At 45.2% G+C, this 14,009-nt stretch overlaps 1 protein-coding gene across 2 annotated transcripts; it reads left to right on the top strand.

Moving 5' to 3' along the window:
- Window positions 1–277: 277 nt before the first annotated feature.
- On the top strand, window positions 278–13,688 carry LOC122385732. Of its 2 annotated transcripts, XM_043374190.1 has the most exons (4): window positions 278–420; window positions 11,178–11,455; window positions 11,607–12,584; window positions 12,637–13,688. In XM_043374190.1, exons 1-4 carry the CDS (start codon window positions 333–335, stop codon window positions 12,958–12,960), a joined length of 1,668 nt encoding a protein of 555 aa, XP_043230125.1. In that variant the 5' UTR covers window positions 278–332; the 3' UTR covers window positions 12,961–13,688. The 2 variants fall into 2 exon arrangements, with proteins under 2 accessions (XP_043230125.1, XP_043230124.1); XM_043374189.1 differs by having other exon boundaries at window positions 11,607–13,688.
- The last annotated feature ends 321 nt before the right edge of the window (window positions 13,689–14,009 follow it).

Here is a 14,009-nt window from a genome sequence, read left to right as displayed (position 1 = left end):
GCATCAATGCCTACCCTATCATACTTGATTCAATGTTGACGTTGGTATCTTTGATATCTATTTAGCTCTATGAACCTATTCATCTATTTATTGTATGGTGGGTTGCAGTGTGGAGATTGACAGTCGGCCCGGCACCACAGTGCCACAAGGCATGACTCCAATGACTCCAATCATATCATGTCCTCTTTAGTGCCCTGATCATGTCATTGATGACCATCGAGACTGTATCAGGGGTGCAATGAAGTGTCAGATAAAGTATCCATAGATGCTTAGATACCTGTAGATACTGCAGCATCTACAAGGCTAAACCTATCACGATATCGTTATCAAGAATGCCTATGACACACGAATCTGCTATATCAGCTTTGCTTGGGTCCGCTGCTCATGCTGGTAGTGCGCTGCGACTTCGACCGAGACAAGGTAAGAGAGAATAGTACCTTACCTGTATATTGCGCAAACATCGCCCAGTTGCTTCAGCAAGCTGCGGGTTTCGTGCTTGTTTCCATGTTTTGAGTTGTCAATCACCATTCTGTTCGCTTCCACTGTGTCTTGTATGTCATGCGGGTTTGGATGTGTCGTGCGGGTTTATGTACGATCTGCCATCAGGGGACGGTGGAGTCCAGTCGTCAGGTCGCAGGCTGTTTCATCCTGGTTTTCTGTTTTTTTTAGTCGTTTCATCGCAATGCCTTTTTAAAACTACGTTGAAACAACATTTACCCGTCTAATTTAAGAGAGTTTAGCGTAGTGAGGAAAATCATATTGATGATTATGAGCATATTTTTAATTGACCGAATCCTCAATGTAATCTGAATAAAATGACAAATAGCAAAAATTCGGGTATATTCGATCACAGATCTTTGTCAACCGATACCAGCAGGCGCCACAATTGTAGATGTCAAAATACTTTTTGTTCAGTACACATGCACAACAGTAGATATGTCCTCAGGGAAAAGATTTATGGTTGGTACTTCTAAAAGTCGCAGCAGTCAAACATAATATGTACAGGGAAAGCAGTCAAACATAATATGTACAGGGAAAAACCTATACACAAGATTAAAGTGCGTTTGTGCCTAAGCATATACGAATTTAAGATGAAACAATACTTGCGGATCAATTAAATGGGCAGCAAGTTACACTCTTACCCTGGACAAAGTTAGGGCACATATAACATTTACACTGTGCGAAACAATTAAATGAGCATATTATACATAAATGAACATTATATACGTAAATGAGCATACATGAGCGTATTATCATACTATGACTACTCATACCCTGGACAAAGTTAGGGCGCATACAGCATCTATGAAAACGATCTACACAATCACTTTTAACGTGGTGAGCTCTTGAAAATGCTACCCTACTTTGGAAGTAGCTGCCAGGAGGTGCTGTTATCGTTAAGAGCTGGCATCCTATCGCGGATGGTGATGGATTCAGCAATCCTCCTGTCAGCTTCATCCTTACATTTGCGTACGATGCGTGCTATCAGAGTCGTGTCCGTTGGGGTCAGGTCTGGGTGCTCGTGCGCGAAATGTTCACCCATTGGTGTGCCTAGTTTCTTGTTGGTGCCATCTCGTAAGTGTTCGTTATATCGCAGTCGTATTGGCCTACCGCTTTCTCCTACGTAAGTTTTGTTGCACAGACTACATTTCAATTCGTACACTACGTTTTTCGTGTGACACTTTCCCCGCAGCCCAGCTTGACATGCGTGGCAGTGCTGTCTGCCTGAAGGACACAAAAGTGCTGGTCCAAGGTCCAAAAAGTGCTGAAAACATCAGGGTTTCCGATCCTTGCAGCATGGACAAATCAAAACACACTCAAAAGACAGCTAGTGCGGTCAGCTCTCAAAGACCCACCGTGTCCTTCAGGCAGACAGCACTGCCACGCATGTCAAGCTGGGCTGCGGGGAAAGTGTCACACGAAAAACGTAGTGTACGAATTGAAATGTAGTCTGTGCAACAAAACTTACGTAGGAGAAAGCGGTAGGCCAATACGACTGCGATATAACGAACACTTACGAGATGGCACCAACAAAACTAGGCACACCAATGGGTGAACATTTCGCGCACGAGCACCCAGACCTGACCCCAACGGACACGACTCTGATAGCACGCATCGTACGCAAATGTAAGGATGAAGCTGACAGGAGGATTGCTGAATCCATCACCATCCGCGATAGGATGCCAGCTCTTAACGATAACAGCACCTCCTGGCAGCTACTTCCAAAGTAGGTAGCATTTTCAAGAGCTCACCACGTTAAAAGTGATTGTGTAGATCGTTTTCATAGATGCTGTATGCGCCCTAACTTTGTCCAGGGTATGAGTAGTCATAGTATGATAATACGCTCATGTATGCTCATTTACGTATATAATGTTCATTTATGTATAATATGCTCATTTAATTGTTTCGCACAGTGTAAATGTTATATGTGCCCTAACTTTGTCCAGGGTAAGAGTGTAACTTGCTGCCCATTTAATTGATCCGCAAGTATTGTTTCATCTTAAATTCGTATATGCTTAGGCACAAACGCACTTTAATCTTGTGTATAGGTTTTTCCCTGTACATATTATGTTTGACTGCTTTCCCTGTACATATTATGTTTGACTGCTGCGACTTTTAGAAGTACCAACCATAAATCTTTTCCCTGAGGACATATCTACTGTTGTGCATGTGTACTGAACAAAAAGTATTTTGACATCTACAATTGTGGCGCCTGCTGGTATCGGTTGACAAAGATCTGTGATCGAATACCCGAATTTTTGCTATTTGTCATTTTATTCAGATTACATTGAGGATTCGGTCAATTAAAAATATGCTCATAATCAACATTTACCGTCATCCAATTCCAGACAATATATGTTCGCAGTTTTTTTGCGTCAACATGTGGGTATAGCTTATAGCTTCTTAACCCACGCCCCGTCGGGGGTCCTGGATTTCCACACCATGCTGGGGGGTAGTTGACCCCCCCCTTCTAACTCGGCTCCCGAGTCCCGGACCATGTATGACACGCGGTAGGCGGCATTGAAAAGAGCGTCGAAAATAAAAAAAAGAAATTGCCTCGGCCAATTTTTAGATCGTCAATTGTCAGGTCATCAGAGTTCACCGAAGATAAAATTTCTACACTTACAGCGCCAAGCATCGGCAAAGTTTCAACAAAACGGCGCATAGCTCGGGAACGGGCATGGGGAAGGTGGGGCAATATGGACACCCTAAAAATTTTCTCCTGTTCCTTAACCCGCGAGTTGCTGGGGGGCGTTAAACGCCCCCACTTTTTTCGCCGGGCCATAGCATAAAAACGGCGCGCCGCAGGCGCGCCAAATTTTGGGTGCCTGTAGAGAATTGATTGAAGTTTATTGTGACAAAGTTTCAAAAAAATCGGTCGGAAAATTATTGAGATATCGAGGTTTTAGTGACGTCATGATTTCTGAGTTTTCGACCAAAAACGGCATATGTTCAAAAAATCATATAAAATCGCAGAATAAACATACAGACATGCCGTAAACGCCATTAGACTGCCAATACCATGATCAATCAAATGGCTATCTTCAATTATTGATTATCGTTCCGCATTTTCCAAAATCTTGAACTGAATCTTGGCAATTTTTCGTGACCATGATACATGAATTTCTTAAATTGAACTTTTTGAGCCAAACACGTACACATATGATAAAATGAATGTCACCATCGTGTTCTACGCTCCAAATTACCTATAAAACATGTGTCACAGGCTGCGAATATCAGTTTTGATTTTCGGGGATATGTACCCGGTTGACCTGACCTCGACCTCGACCCTGACCTATGCTTGACTGACCCCTATATGGAGCTGACACTCTTGTAGGCCTTATAAGATGGATTGTGCACCGTTTTGACAGAGTTTATGGCGAGAGGCGCCCATTGCGAAGTCCTAAAGTCCATGCTACTGAAAGCCCGATTTCAGGTGTTTGACCTGACCTTGACCCGACCTGTGACCTCAAAATTCAACTTTAAAGTACTCATCTGAAGCGTCTCGTCGCCCTCTTTCGTTTGCCGCCTCGTGCGTTTCGCTGCGCCTATTGGTTCTCGAGTTATCGGCTGGGGGCTTTTAACGCCCCCCCCCCCAGCAAACGGTGGGTGGCGAAATACCCCAGCAACTGCCGGGTTAAGGAATGAATCAAAACTACTGGTTCATGGTGCTAAACGAGACCTTGATGCCTTGCTGATAAAGTGCCAGTGTATTTACTTGATCTGATATCCAGACGCAATTAAAAACTTTTTTTTTGAAACAGGTCCTGCACTTTTTTCGTTTAGCCCCACCCCTGGGGTAATACCCCTGGGAAATACGGGCTTCGATGAATTTCACCTAGCTATACTATCTCCCTCGGTCTCCATCCAAGCTTCTGGAAATGAAAGAGTTTATCTCGGCAAAAATATACATACAACACATATTTTAAACGTCTCGCCTATCGCCTCGATATACCGGGTGGCCCAGAAAAAACGTTCCGAACTTTGGAGGCCTATATATAAAATACGAGTACAAATAACGAGCCAAAATTTTCATCAAGTTTGCGTCATTTCTTTGCGCATTGGTATGCCAAAATAAACTATACCATCATTTTCAAGCTGGCAATCTTGAGTTGAATTAAGCAAAACATTTTTGCTTTTTTGGCCGATGTCAAACGATAGTGATGATTGGGTTAGACGTCCCATGTTATAAAAAAGAATAAAAATAGAGCACGTGAATGAAACCAACACGTATGTTCTTATTAATATTTTTGTCTCACTTATGTGCCAAATATTCAAATACTGAGCCAAAATGGGGCTCATGGATGTCATTCGTTTCAACACCAAATCATGTTTCGAGCAGGAGTGGCACGGTGCATGGATTACCTACTGCTGATTACCCTCCTTTCAGTAGATCAAACAGTAAATCGACCGGATAAGGAAAACAAACTAAAGCAGACTGGCAGGGGCGTCGCCACGGATTTTTGAGTGGGGGGGTCGGGTTTCCGGTCTTCGTCTTGATGGGTAGGGGTGTTTTTAGCCACACTCCCGGTTTTTTTCGTGTGCCCGGAGGAAAAACTCGGCGCGCAGCGCCGCGAAAGCAGCGGTATATCTTAATGTACATCAATTTTTGCATCGTGCATAAAAATCAAGCACAGGTCACCTGAGGTCAGGTCACAATGTCATGTCAAGTTCAGTTTTAATGCCTCTAAAAACTGCAGTCTTGTCATTCCTATAGATGATCTCCTATAAGTCTGAAATTTGGAGTAATGAATGGGAGTATAAGTGCAAACAGTTCATGAATCTGGGATTTTACATCTGAGAAGCGAAGTCAGGTCAAATAGGTGTGTGACCTCACCAATCATGATAAGATATGGGAAAAAGTACGATGCCCTCTGCTTTGAAAGAATATGCTAAAAACGCTAGATACTTTTGTAGCCATGGCACCTTGTTCATTTTAGAGATAAGGTTCAGCTAATGACCAGTGGTGACTGAAATGGTCAGTCATTAGGTCATCAAAGGTCTCTAACACATTTTCGACAACAACTTTTGATGGAGACGTTGTAGAGCGATGATAGCACCTGGAGTGTGTTCAGCTCAGTAACACAGATCGATCTAGAGCAGCAGGTTCTTTTTTGGTCAGGTCATGACCTTTACCTCAAGGCTGCCTACCAAGAGGCAGCATCCTATGACATCCGCTTCCCTATGCCTCTTTCCTACTCTCTATGGTGAGCATGGTGAGCACCTAATGTCAAGTTTTCTATTGAAGTTTTAAGTTCAATTGTAAGCCATGCGACGGGTTTCGACGAACAAAAACGATGGTGATAACATGAAATATCATACACATTCACTGAACCATATTGTTTACAGAACAAATGTTTCGGCAAAATCCGTCCGTTAGCTGTTTGGACTCTATGGTACACAAGCCATAGACCGAAGTCATCATCTGAGGCGAAGTTGGCGAAAGAGTTTAAAAAGCTATCGAATACGCTTACGTGTTGCCGTAGCTCTTATTCGTATTTTGCGGGTCGCTAAGGTAAAACGTTTACCAACGTAACGCATAAGGCATGCTTTCGGCCCCTGATCGAGATAGAGTTTCGCGAAAGAGCAAAAATGCTGCCCGTGATGAGAGAAAGCCGATGATGCCCAATTTCAAGGTCTTGGCCGGGTCATCTTAGGTCAACGCCCAAAAGTACATAGGAAAAATCTGGCCGCCTGCTAGAACTTAGTGAGCCGTAGCTGTTATCGGGGTCCCGAATACGAGTTCGATGTTAGTCTTGAACAAAGATGATGACTCCATGCATTTTGGGTAGATCGTGTCGGGTCAGGTCAGGTCGACCAGCAGGCTTCCTGCCGGCCATCTAGAGTGGGTGACTGACAACCACCAACGATAGCTTCGTAACATGTTACCTAACCATCATTTATCAAAACTACTTCAAACGGTTCAAACGGGCGCTAAACTCGAAATCAGCCCCAAAAACCACACTTGTATGTGGATGCAAATAAAACTCAAAAAAGTTGACCAAGGTCATCCATATTCGAATCAGGGCCAATTTTTTAGAATAGGTGTAAAATTCATTAACCCGAGGTCACTGGAAGTTTCGTTGCAATATACTCCTTTTTGCGCGTCTTATTAGGAAAGCCCCAGAGGGATCCACCATCTGACCCCTCTTCCCCTATGCAGGCAGGTCCGAGGGTAGCAGGGCTGAGGCTAGCCAGGTACCTCGTAGTTACTGATACGTCATCCGACGAATCGACTGCAACCATTATTTTGACAATCAGACGAACGCTTGGATCAGTTTTGACGCGCTCGCTCATTTGAGGGATAAAAAGGGACTAAAATCACATTGTCATGCTGATGTTCTAACCCACAGCTTATTGACCTATAAGCAATAGGGACTAGGGAGCTCTTGAAGCGATTCTGAATCTGACGTTGTATTTGTTGATGTTGCTGACGCCAGCTTCCCTGACATGATAGCTAAAAAAAGCATACTCAGCATCGCCAAAGTGGGGGGGGGGGGTCGACCCCCCCGGTTCTGACGAGTGGGGGGGTCGCGACCCCCCCGACCCCCCCTTCGGCGACGCCCCTGCAGACTGGTTCCTGTGCCAGAAGACCACAGAATAGCTTATGAAAAACAACATTGCCAGCAGATGACAAAAAAAAACTGGTTGAAAAGCTACCTTTTCCCAGGAATGTCAGCCAGGAAAGCATTTGAGCCACAAGATGGTTAGAAAACTGGAAACTTCTTCCGATGCCGCTGGCACAGAGCCATCGTGGTTGTCTGAGGGAATGTGTCATCCTGAGACCCGAACCATCAATGAGACTAGCTGCCAGTAGAAGTCATGGCTCTGGGCCGCGGTGCCGCATGGTGAAAGTGACCCGTTCGCTCACATTTTTTAGTAAACATCGGAGCAAAAAAGTAATTTTTACATGGCATGCTTGAAACACGAACCGTTTGAAAAGTTATTTACCGAACACCATGAAAATCACACCATTTACTGAAAATGTGTGCCGCATTGACCATTTGAAGTTTCAATGTTGTATCTTTATCACTTTCTGAGAAATATTGATTTAAAGTTGGGAACGTTTTTTTCTGGGCCACCCGGTATATTAACCCGCGCACCGACGGGGGGGGGGGGGCGGATATCCACCCTCCCTGAGGTTTTTCGCGGATAGCGGGAAAAACCGCGGCGCATAGCGCCGCGAAATTTGGTACGACTATTCTCTGATCAATTTTACACATGGTGTGCAAGTTTGAACCTCCTAACTTTTAAGGTCAGGTCACCAGGTCACTTTGAATGACCCAACCTCAAGTCACTTTTTTGCAACTTTGTCACCGTGCCAGAGCTACAGTAGATGTCGGAGGCCTTTGAAAGTCGCAGGATGTTATTAGGTCATTAGTAGCTACAATTTGTATATCTCGGAATTTTGATGTCGGTGACCTAAGGTCAGGTCAATTTCGCGACCTCCCCATTATAAGTCAATGGGGGAAAAATCAACTCCCTGTTTTTACCACTAAAACGGGTCGGAATGGCCCCATATACCATACATGACTTCATATACGATCAACCTTCAATACCTTGAGGTCTGTTTTGCTGTTGGGCAGCTGTAAAGTCATGTGACGTCATCAAAGGTCACCAAAGGTTTTTTGCCAATAACTCGGTACAGGAACAAGCTACAGCCGCGTGGATGGTCTCATTGTGTTCAGCTCGTCAAGACGCATCGAATGATATACATGATGACCTCGAGGTCACGTGACCTGAGGTCAACCTTTGGCCTTGACCTTTCGAGGTCAACATATACATCATTCGATGCGGATTGACGAGAGGATCACGATGCTGCCCTTGGTTTGTTCCTATCTTGATTAATTCGAAAGTTATTCGAGAAAAACTCTCTCCATATCTAGCGCCGCCATTTTGACTTTTTCGATCCCTGTGACGTCATCTTTGACCTGACCTGAAAATGGCCTTGGTAAAGATTGTAGACCTTGTCCGTGCGTATCCGATGCCGTTTACCGCTTGTCGCTATCTTGCTTCGTTCTCGAGATCTCAGGGGGGGGGGCGGTCATCTGCCCCCCCCGTCGGTACGAAGTTGGCGCAGACCCCCGTCTGTGCGCGGGTTAATATATATTAAACAGCGAGTAGGTAGAACAAATCTTTAACGAGACGTTTAAAAGATTTTTCTACCTACGAGCGGTTTAATAATTTTATCCCGTTCCGCCGATATCTTTCGGGCGCTTAACGGCAAAAAATACATTTTATATAAAAATATGATATATTTCAGACTAGACGAAATAGCCGTTTTCATGACGGGCTATCCGGCGAATGCACCTGAATTGACCAAATCTGCACCTAATTTCTTTTACAGCAAATATCTTCATTTTATGAATGTATTTCAGTGTTTTGATCGATGATGCTCTCTGATAATATGACAAAGCAGGCATATAAGCAATTAGTGCAACCCTAGCTGATAGCTGCTAAGAGACACACTGAACCTGATTTGACCAAATCTGCACCTAATCTGTACCAGATGTGTACCAAATGTGTACCAGATGGACGTCGTGAAAACGGCTTATGTCTACCAGACGTTTAACAGTTTGGTAATCGTCTAGACCTTGGTCTAGACGTTTAACAAATCAGACGACATCTGATAATTTTCTCTCTTTGCGCGTGAAGCAATGGTAAACACTGTCTACGGTGCGGGACAATATATTTTAATCGCTCTAGCATGTCTTTATTAGAAATTGCCTATTAGCGGAAAATGCCCGGTACATTAGTGACTGAAGATGGCCTCACGGACATAGCAAGGGGTCACGGGTGTCATTATCCGGTTTAGTATGTCACTTTGACTTGTAGTTCGGTATTTGAGAGTGTTTAGAATGACGTCCTTCCAAAAGAAGCTTCTTTCAATTTTCTCCCATTGACTTATAATGGCGAATGGAGAAGTCGCAACACTGGCCTGACCTTAGGTCACCGACATCGAATTTCTGAAACATACCTATAATTTGCGCATAATGCTGCTCTCGTCAATTGATGAAAGTTTTAAAGTGATCCGTCCCTGTGTGTAGATATGGTAGGCATTATAACCTTTCTATGAATGAGGTGAGGTCACTATGCAGTTTTCACAGCATGTGTGAAAAAGATCCATGATAAATTGTGACAAAAACGGTGACGCTCCGCACCTCGTTTTTTATAGAAATTTGCGAAAGACTTGGGTGGGGGGTTCTCTGTTCAAACAAAACCCTCAGCCGGGTGCGGGTTAAACCCATTTTTTTCAAACAATGGAAGCAATCGTTTTAAAACTGCCAACTACCTATATCATCTTTGCATTATTTTCGTGTAAAAAGCAGTAATTTAATAGAAGTACGTGCTTGCAACCGCGAAGGCACATAGGTTCTTTACCCAAATAAATCGATGGAGGCGACAACGCATCGAATACCTGATGGTAAGCAAGAGTATATACTACATGCATCGTTTAGCTTGGACACCACAGAAGAACTAAATCAAAATAAAATAAAAGGTATCTTTTAACCCGCGCCCTGCTGGGGGGTGTTTGAACACCCCCCTTGTGGTTTTTCGCGAATATCTCAAAAAACGGCGGCGCTCCGCGCCGCCGTTTTTGGTACACCTTATCATACATAAATTCTACACATGTTGTGAAAATTTCAGACCAAGGTCATTCAAGGTCAGGTCACCAGGTCACTTGAAGTGACCTCACCTCATAAAAAGTTTCAATGTCTGTCATAGCTACACCGAGGGACCGATCGCTTTGAAACTTTCAGCGATTGCTAAGAGCAATAGCACGTACAAAATTTATATCTCAGAATTTTGATATCGATGACCTAAGGTCAGGTCAATTTTGCGACCTCCCCATTGTCAATGGGAGAAAATTGAAATGCGCCTCTTTTGCACGAAAGACATTATAAACACTCCCAAACACTTAATTACAAGTGGTTTAGACACACTGAACATGAAAATGGTGTCCGTGACCCCTGTTTATGCCCTGAGGTCATCTTAGGTCACGAATGGTATCTAACAGTTTTTCGCAAATAACTTTTGATAGAGGCATGCTAGAGCGATGAAAACGCATTAGATGTGTTCAGCTCGACGATACGGATCGACTGATATGCAAAATGACCCTTTCAGGCCAGGTCATGACCTTGACCTGAGGTCAAATTTTCAAGTTGACCTTTCAAGGTCAAGTTATAGTTCATTCGATGCGTCTTGACGAGAGAAACACGATGTCGGTATAAGTAACCTCGTGCAAGGCTTGGGTCAAAAGTTATTGCATAAAAACTGTTTCCGAAAAAAAATCGGCTATTTTTGCAGTTTTTGCCCCCTGCAGGCAAAACCGTTGACGTTAGGTCAAATCTGAGAGAATTACTCAGAAAGGGCGGTAATAGGGCTATCGAATGCGCTTTTCTGCGGCGCTGTAGCTCTATTGGTTCCCGAGTTATGCGTTGGCATCTTGGAAATTGTCGACATTTGACCTGGAAATCGGCGAAATTTTGCCTTCAATGACCTCTGGTGACCTGACCTTTGATCTGACCAAACAAATTGACCGAAGTGATTTCGTCATTATTTTTGGCGCTCTTTCGAACGCCGCCTTCCGTGTTCAGACACCCCCCCCCCCTTAGCAGGGCGTGGAAATCCAGGACCCCCAGCCGGGCGCGGGTTAAGCAAGCTTCCTTTCACAGACTCGCAGGCGCATGTATGTGGAGCCAGCAGACAAGGAGCGAATGGCACATACCAATCGAAACTAAATCCCAGGCGGCGACTGTCAATGGAGGTGGCGGCGACCGTCCAGAGGTGGACACTCGTCCTGCTGCTGCTGGTGTTACTGGCGGTGCTCTTAGTCAGCGCCGAGCTGCCAACTGACGGAGAATTGTCGGTGTGCAGCACGCCCTGCTGCACGGTGGAGCCCAGCTGCTCCGTCGCCCTGCACGTCGCCTGCAGCTGCAATGACGAGGAACGGGTAAGCCATGCGACTTATTTTGTTAGCTTAATGGCCTGCCTCACCAAATATACTTTATATTCGAAATGCTCGTTTGAGTATTTATTGAGTGTATGTAGTACGGTAATTGTTTACTGTTTTATTCTAAATATGCGAACATTTTTCCTTTCAGATCGTTCTCAGGAAAGCGGACATACCTCCAACGGTGAAAACAATTCACATTTCCAACGCCGAAAGAGTAACCATCTATAATGACGCCCTCACCAGTCTGCCGCTCCTCACTGACTTCAGCCTCCACGGTATCGTCAATGTAACCATAGAAAACGGAGGAATGAATATGCAGAGCAGCTGCAACCTATCCATGGTGCGCATGGAAGACATTGAAAACGTCCGAGTAAAAAGCTGGGCGGTCACTGGAGCCTGGGACCGAGAACTAAACTTTGAGCTGGCCAAAATAAACCAACTTCAAATTGAGACAGACGCCTTTCACTACGACTCAGAAACACCGGGCCTCAAATTGATGCTGCAGGACATCAATATGCTGGTCCTGGATTCGAAGGCATTCTCAGCGCCCATTGCCGAAATGGCGCTGAATAATGTTCGCATGGAAGAGTGCCATGACCAGAGCTTTGGAGGCCGGACTGCCAACACAATGTTCAACAACGTATCCATCGCTAATGCCCAAACTAGATGTGTCTTCGGGTCTGATAGCCGGGCCACGCTGTCCGTACACTCCAGCAGGATCGATGTTCTAAGCAGCGAGGCGTTCTCTGGACAGCTGAGGAAGCTGTACATCAGCAGCAGCGACTTCTTGACAATGCAAGACATTGGCGTGAATCTGCAACTTGTAGAACTAGAAGTCACTAATCTGTTTGTCCAGCGACTGAATTCTAAAGCACTGTCAGTTGTGGCCGACGATTCTATTCGCATCCATAAAATGCACGTGGAGTCGCTAAAAAAGAACGCTCTCGCAGGTCTGCTTGTCAAGCCAACACCGTCAGGCTTCTGTCCCCCCGTGAATATCCACCAGATGGAGGTCACCGAGGCCGAGCTGGGCTCGCTGACTTTCTCTGAGTGTGCCGATCTGGCCGTCACAGACCTGATCGTGCACTCGATGCCGACAGGTCTCTGTCCCACGGAGAGCCTGACACGCGCGCTGTGCGCCGGTCCCGACAGCGGGCCGCTCAGTCTGACACAGGAGGCGGTCTTCTGGCAGCTGTACGAGCGCAGTCTCTGTGACCAGGACGACCGCCTGCCCTTTCCAGAGCTGGCCGACAGACACCGCTGCGACCCCGGGCTCATCTACAGCTCTCCGGCTGGCGAGACAACGGTCCCGGTGCCGTCAGAAAAGGTCACCGCTCGGGCCGTGGTTCCCGGAATCGCGAGAGATCAAGCTCCTGTGGAAGGAAAAGGCGCTCTTTTTCCATCCGGGGCATCGTTTCCGTCGAAATCGACTCCCGTTGGGGGCGGCGGCGAGACGGACCAGCAGCATTCCCCGGTGCTGTACCCAGCGCTGGGCGCAGTGATGTCGGTCCTGTTGGTCGTGGCGCTGGTGGCACTGCTCGTCCGTCTCCGTCGTCACCACCGCGTGAGCGAAACAGACGAGCGGTCAGAGGCGATTGTGATACTAAGCACGGAAGCGCTGGGCTTATGGTGATTATAAACCGCTTTCACGACGATTATCTGGCGCAAATTATATCATATTTGGTGTGATTTGGTCAACATAGGTCCATATAAGACGCTTTCACGACGGGCTACCTGGCGAACTTGCACCAAATTTGACCAAATATGCACCAAATCTCTTTTACAACAAATATCTTCATATTTTGAATTTATTTCAGTGTTTTCATCAAATATAATGTCTGATAATTTCAATACGCAGGCATATACGCAAGCAGCTGTGCAACCCAAGCTGATAACTTTTAAGAAAAACAATGAACCTAATTATCCATTTTATCCGTAACTGACTGCTCTTGGATCATCTACAGGTGTAGGTGATCGTTGTGGCAGTGTCACGTGAAAAGTCAAGGGTGTGCAAGTTGTTCTGCTGATGTAGGGCTTTTGAGAGGCTTGAATATCTCAGGAACCTCTGGGGTAATTGACTTGCGATATTTTTTTGTAGGGTAGGCTGGCGGACAACGAGATATTTTAATGAGCTGGGTAGCCAACAATGTATACTATGCCAATGTTAAATGTATATTGTATATGACATGTCATGAAAAGCGCTGAACGAAATATATAACAAAAAAGCATCTCGCAATCGTTCTGTTTTAGAACATAGGAATTAGGAATAAATGCATAATGACATGATAAGCTTTTCAATTCTCAGTTTAACTCTTGTCGTCTCCAGAAATAGCATTTATCTTGTTTAGCCCATGAATAACTAGCCAAAGCATACACTTTCATTGTAAATCATTGGCATGATCATGTTACTGTATAAGTCACACTTGCTCCCTTAGACCAATCAGCAGCGAAGAGCTATTTGCAAAGCTATCTGTGCTATCTGTGTGCAGACACCCTACCAACCGTGCGCCTTGATAGGCAATCTTGTGGCCTGAAGCATGACTACCTATGC

The sequence above is a fragment of the Amphibalanus amphitrite genome, unplaced genomic scaffold (genome assembly GCF_019059575.1).
Source record: "Amphibalanus amphitrite isolate SeventyFive unplaced genomic scaffold, NRLGWU_Aamphi_draft 000229F_arrow, whole genome shotgun sequence".
NCBI classification, from domain to species: Eukaryota; Metazoa; Arthropoda; class Thecostraca; order Balanomorpha; family Balanidae; genus Amphibalanus; species Amphibalanus amphitrite.
This window is presented reverse-complemented; position numbering and strand designations above follow the sequence as displayed.

Bases quoted from the DNA above. Each gene is read 5' to 3' on its own strand.
- LOC122385732 (XM_043374189.1), top strand. From the start codon at position 333: ATGCCTATGACACACGAATCTGCTATATCAGCTTTGCTTGGGTCCGCT. The intron at 421-11,177 runs GTAAGAGAGAAT...TTCCTTTCACAG, and splicing joins GCGACTTCGACCGAGACAAG to ACTCGCAGGCGCATGTATGT. The intron at 11,456-11,606 runs GTAAGCCATGCG...TTTTCCTTTCAG, and splicing joins GCTGCAATGACGAGGAACGG to ATCGTTCTCAGGAAAGCGGA.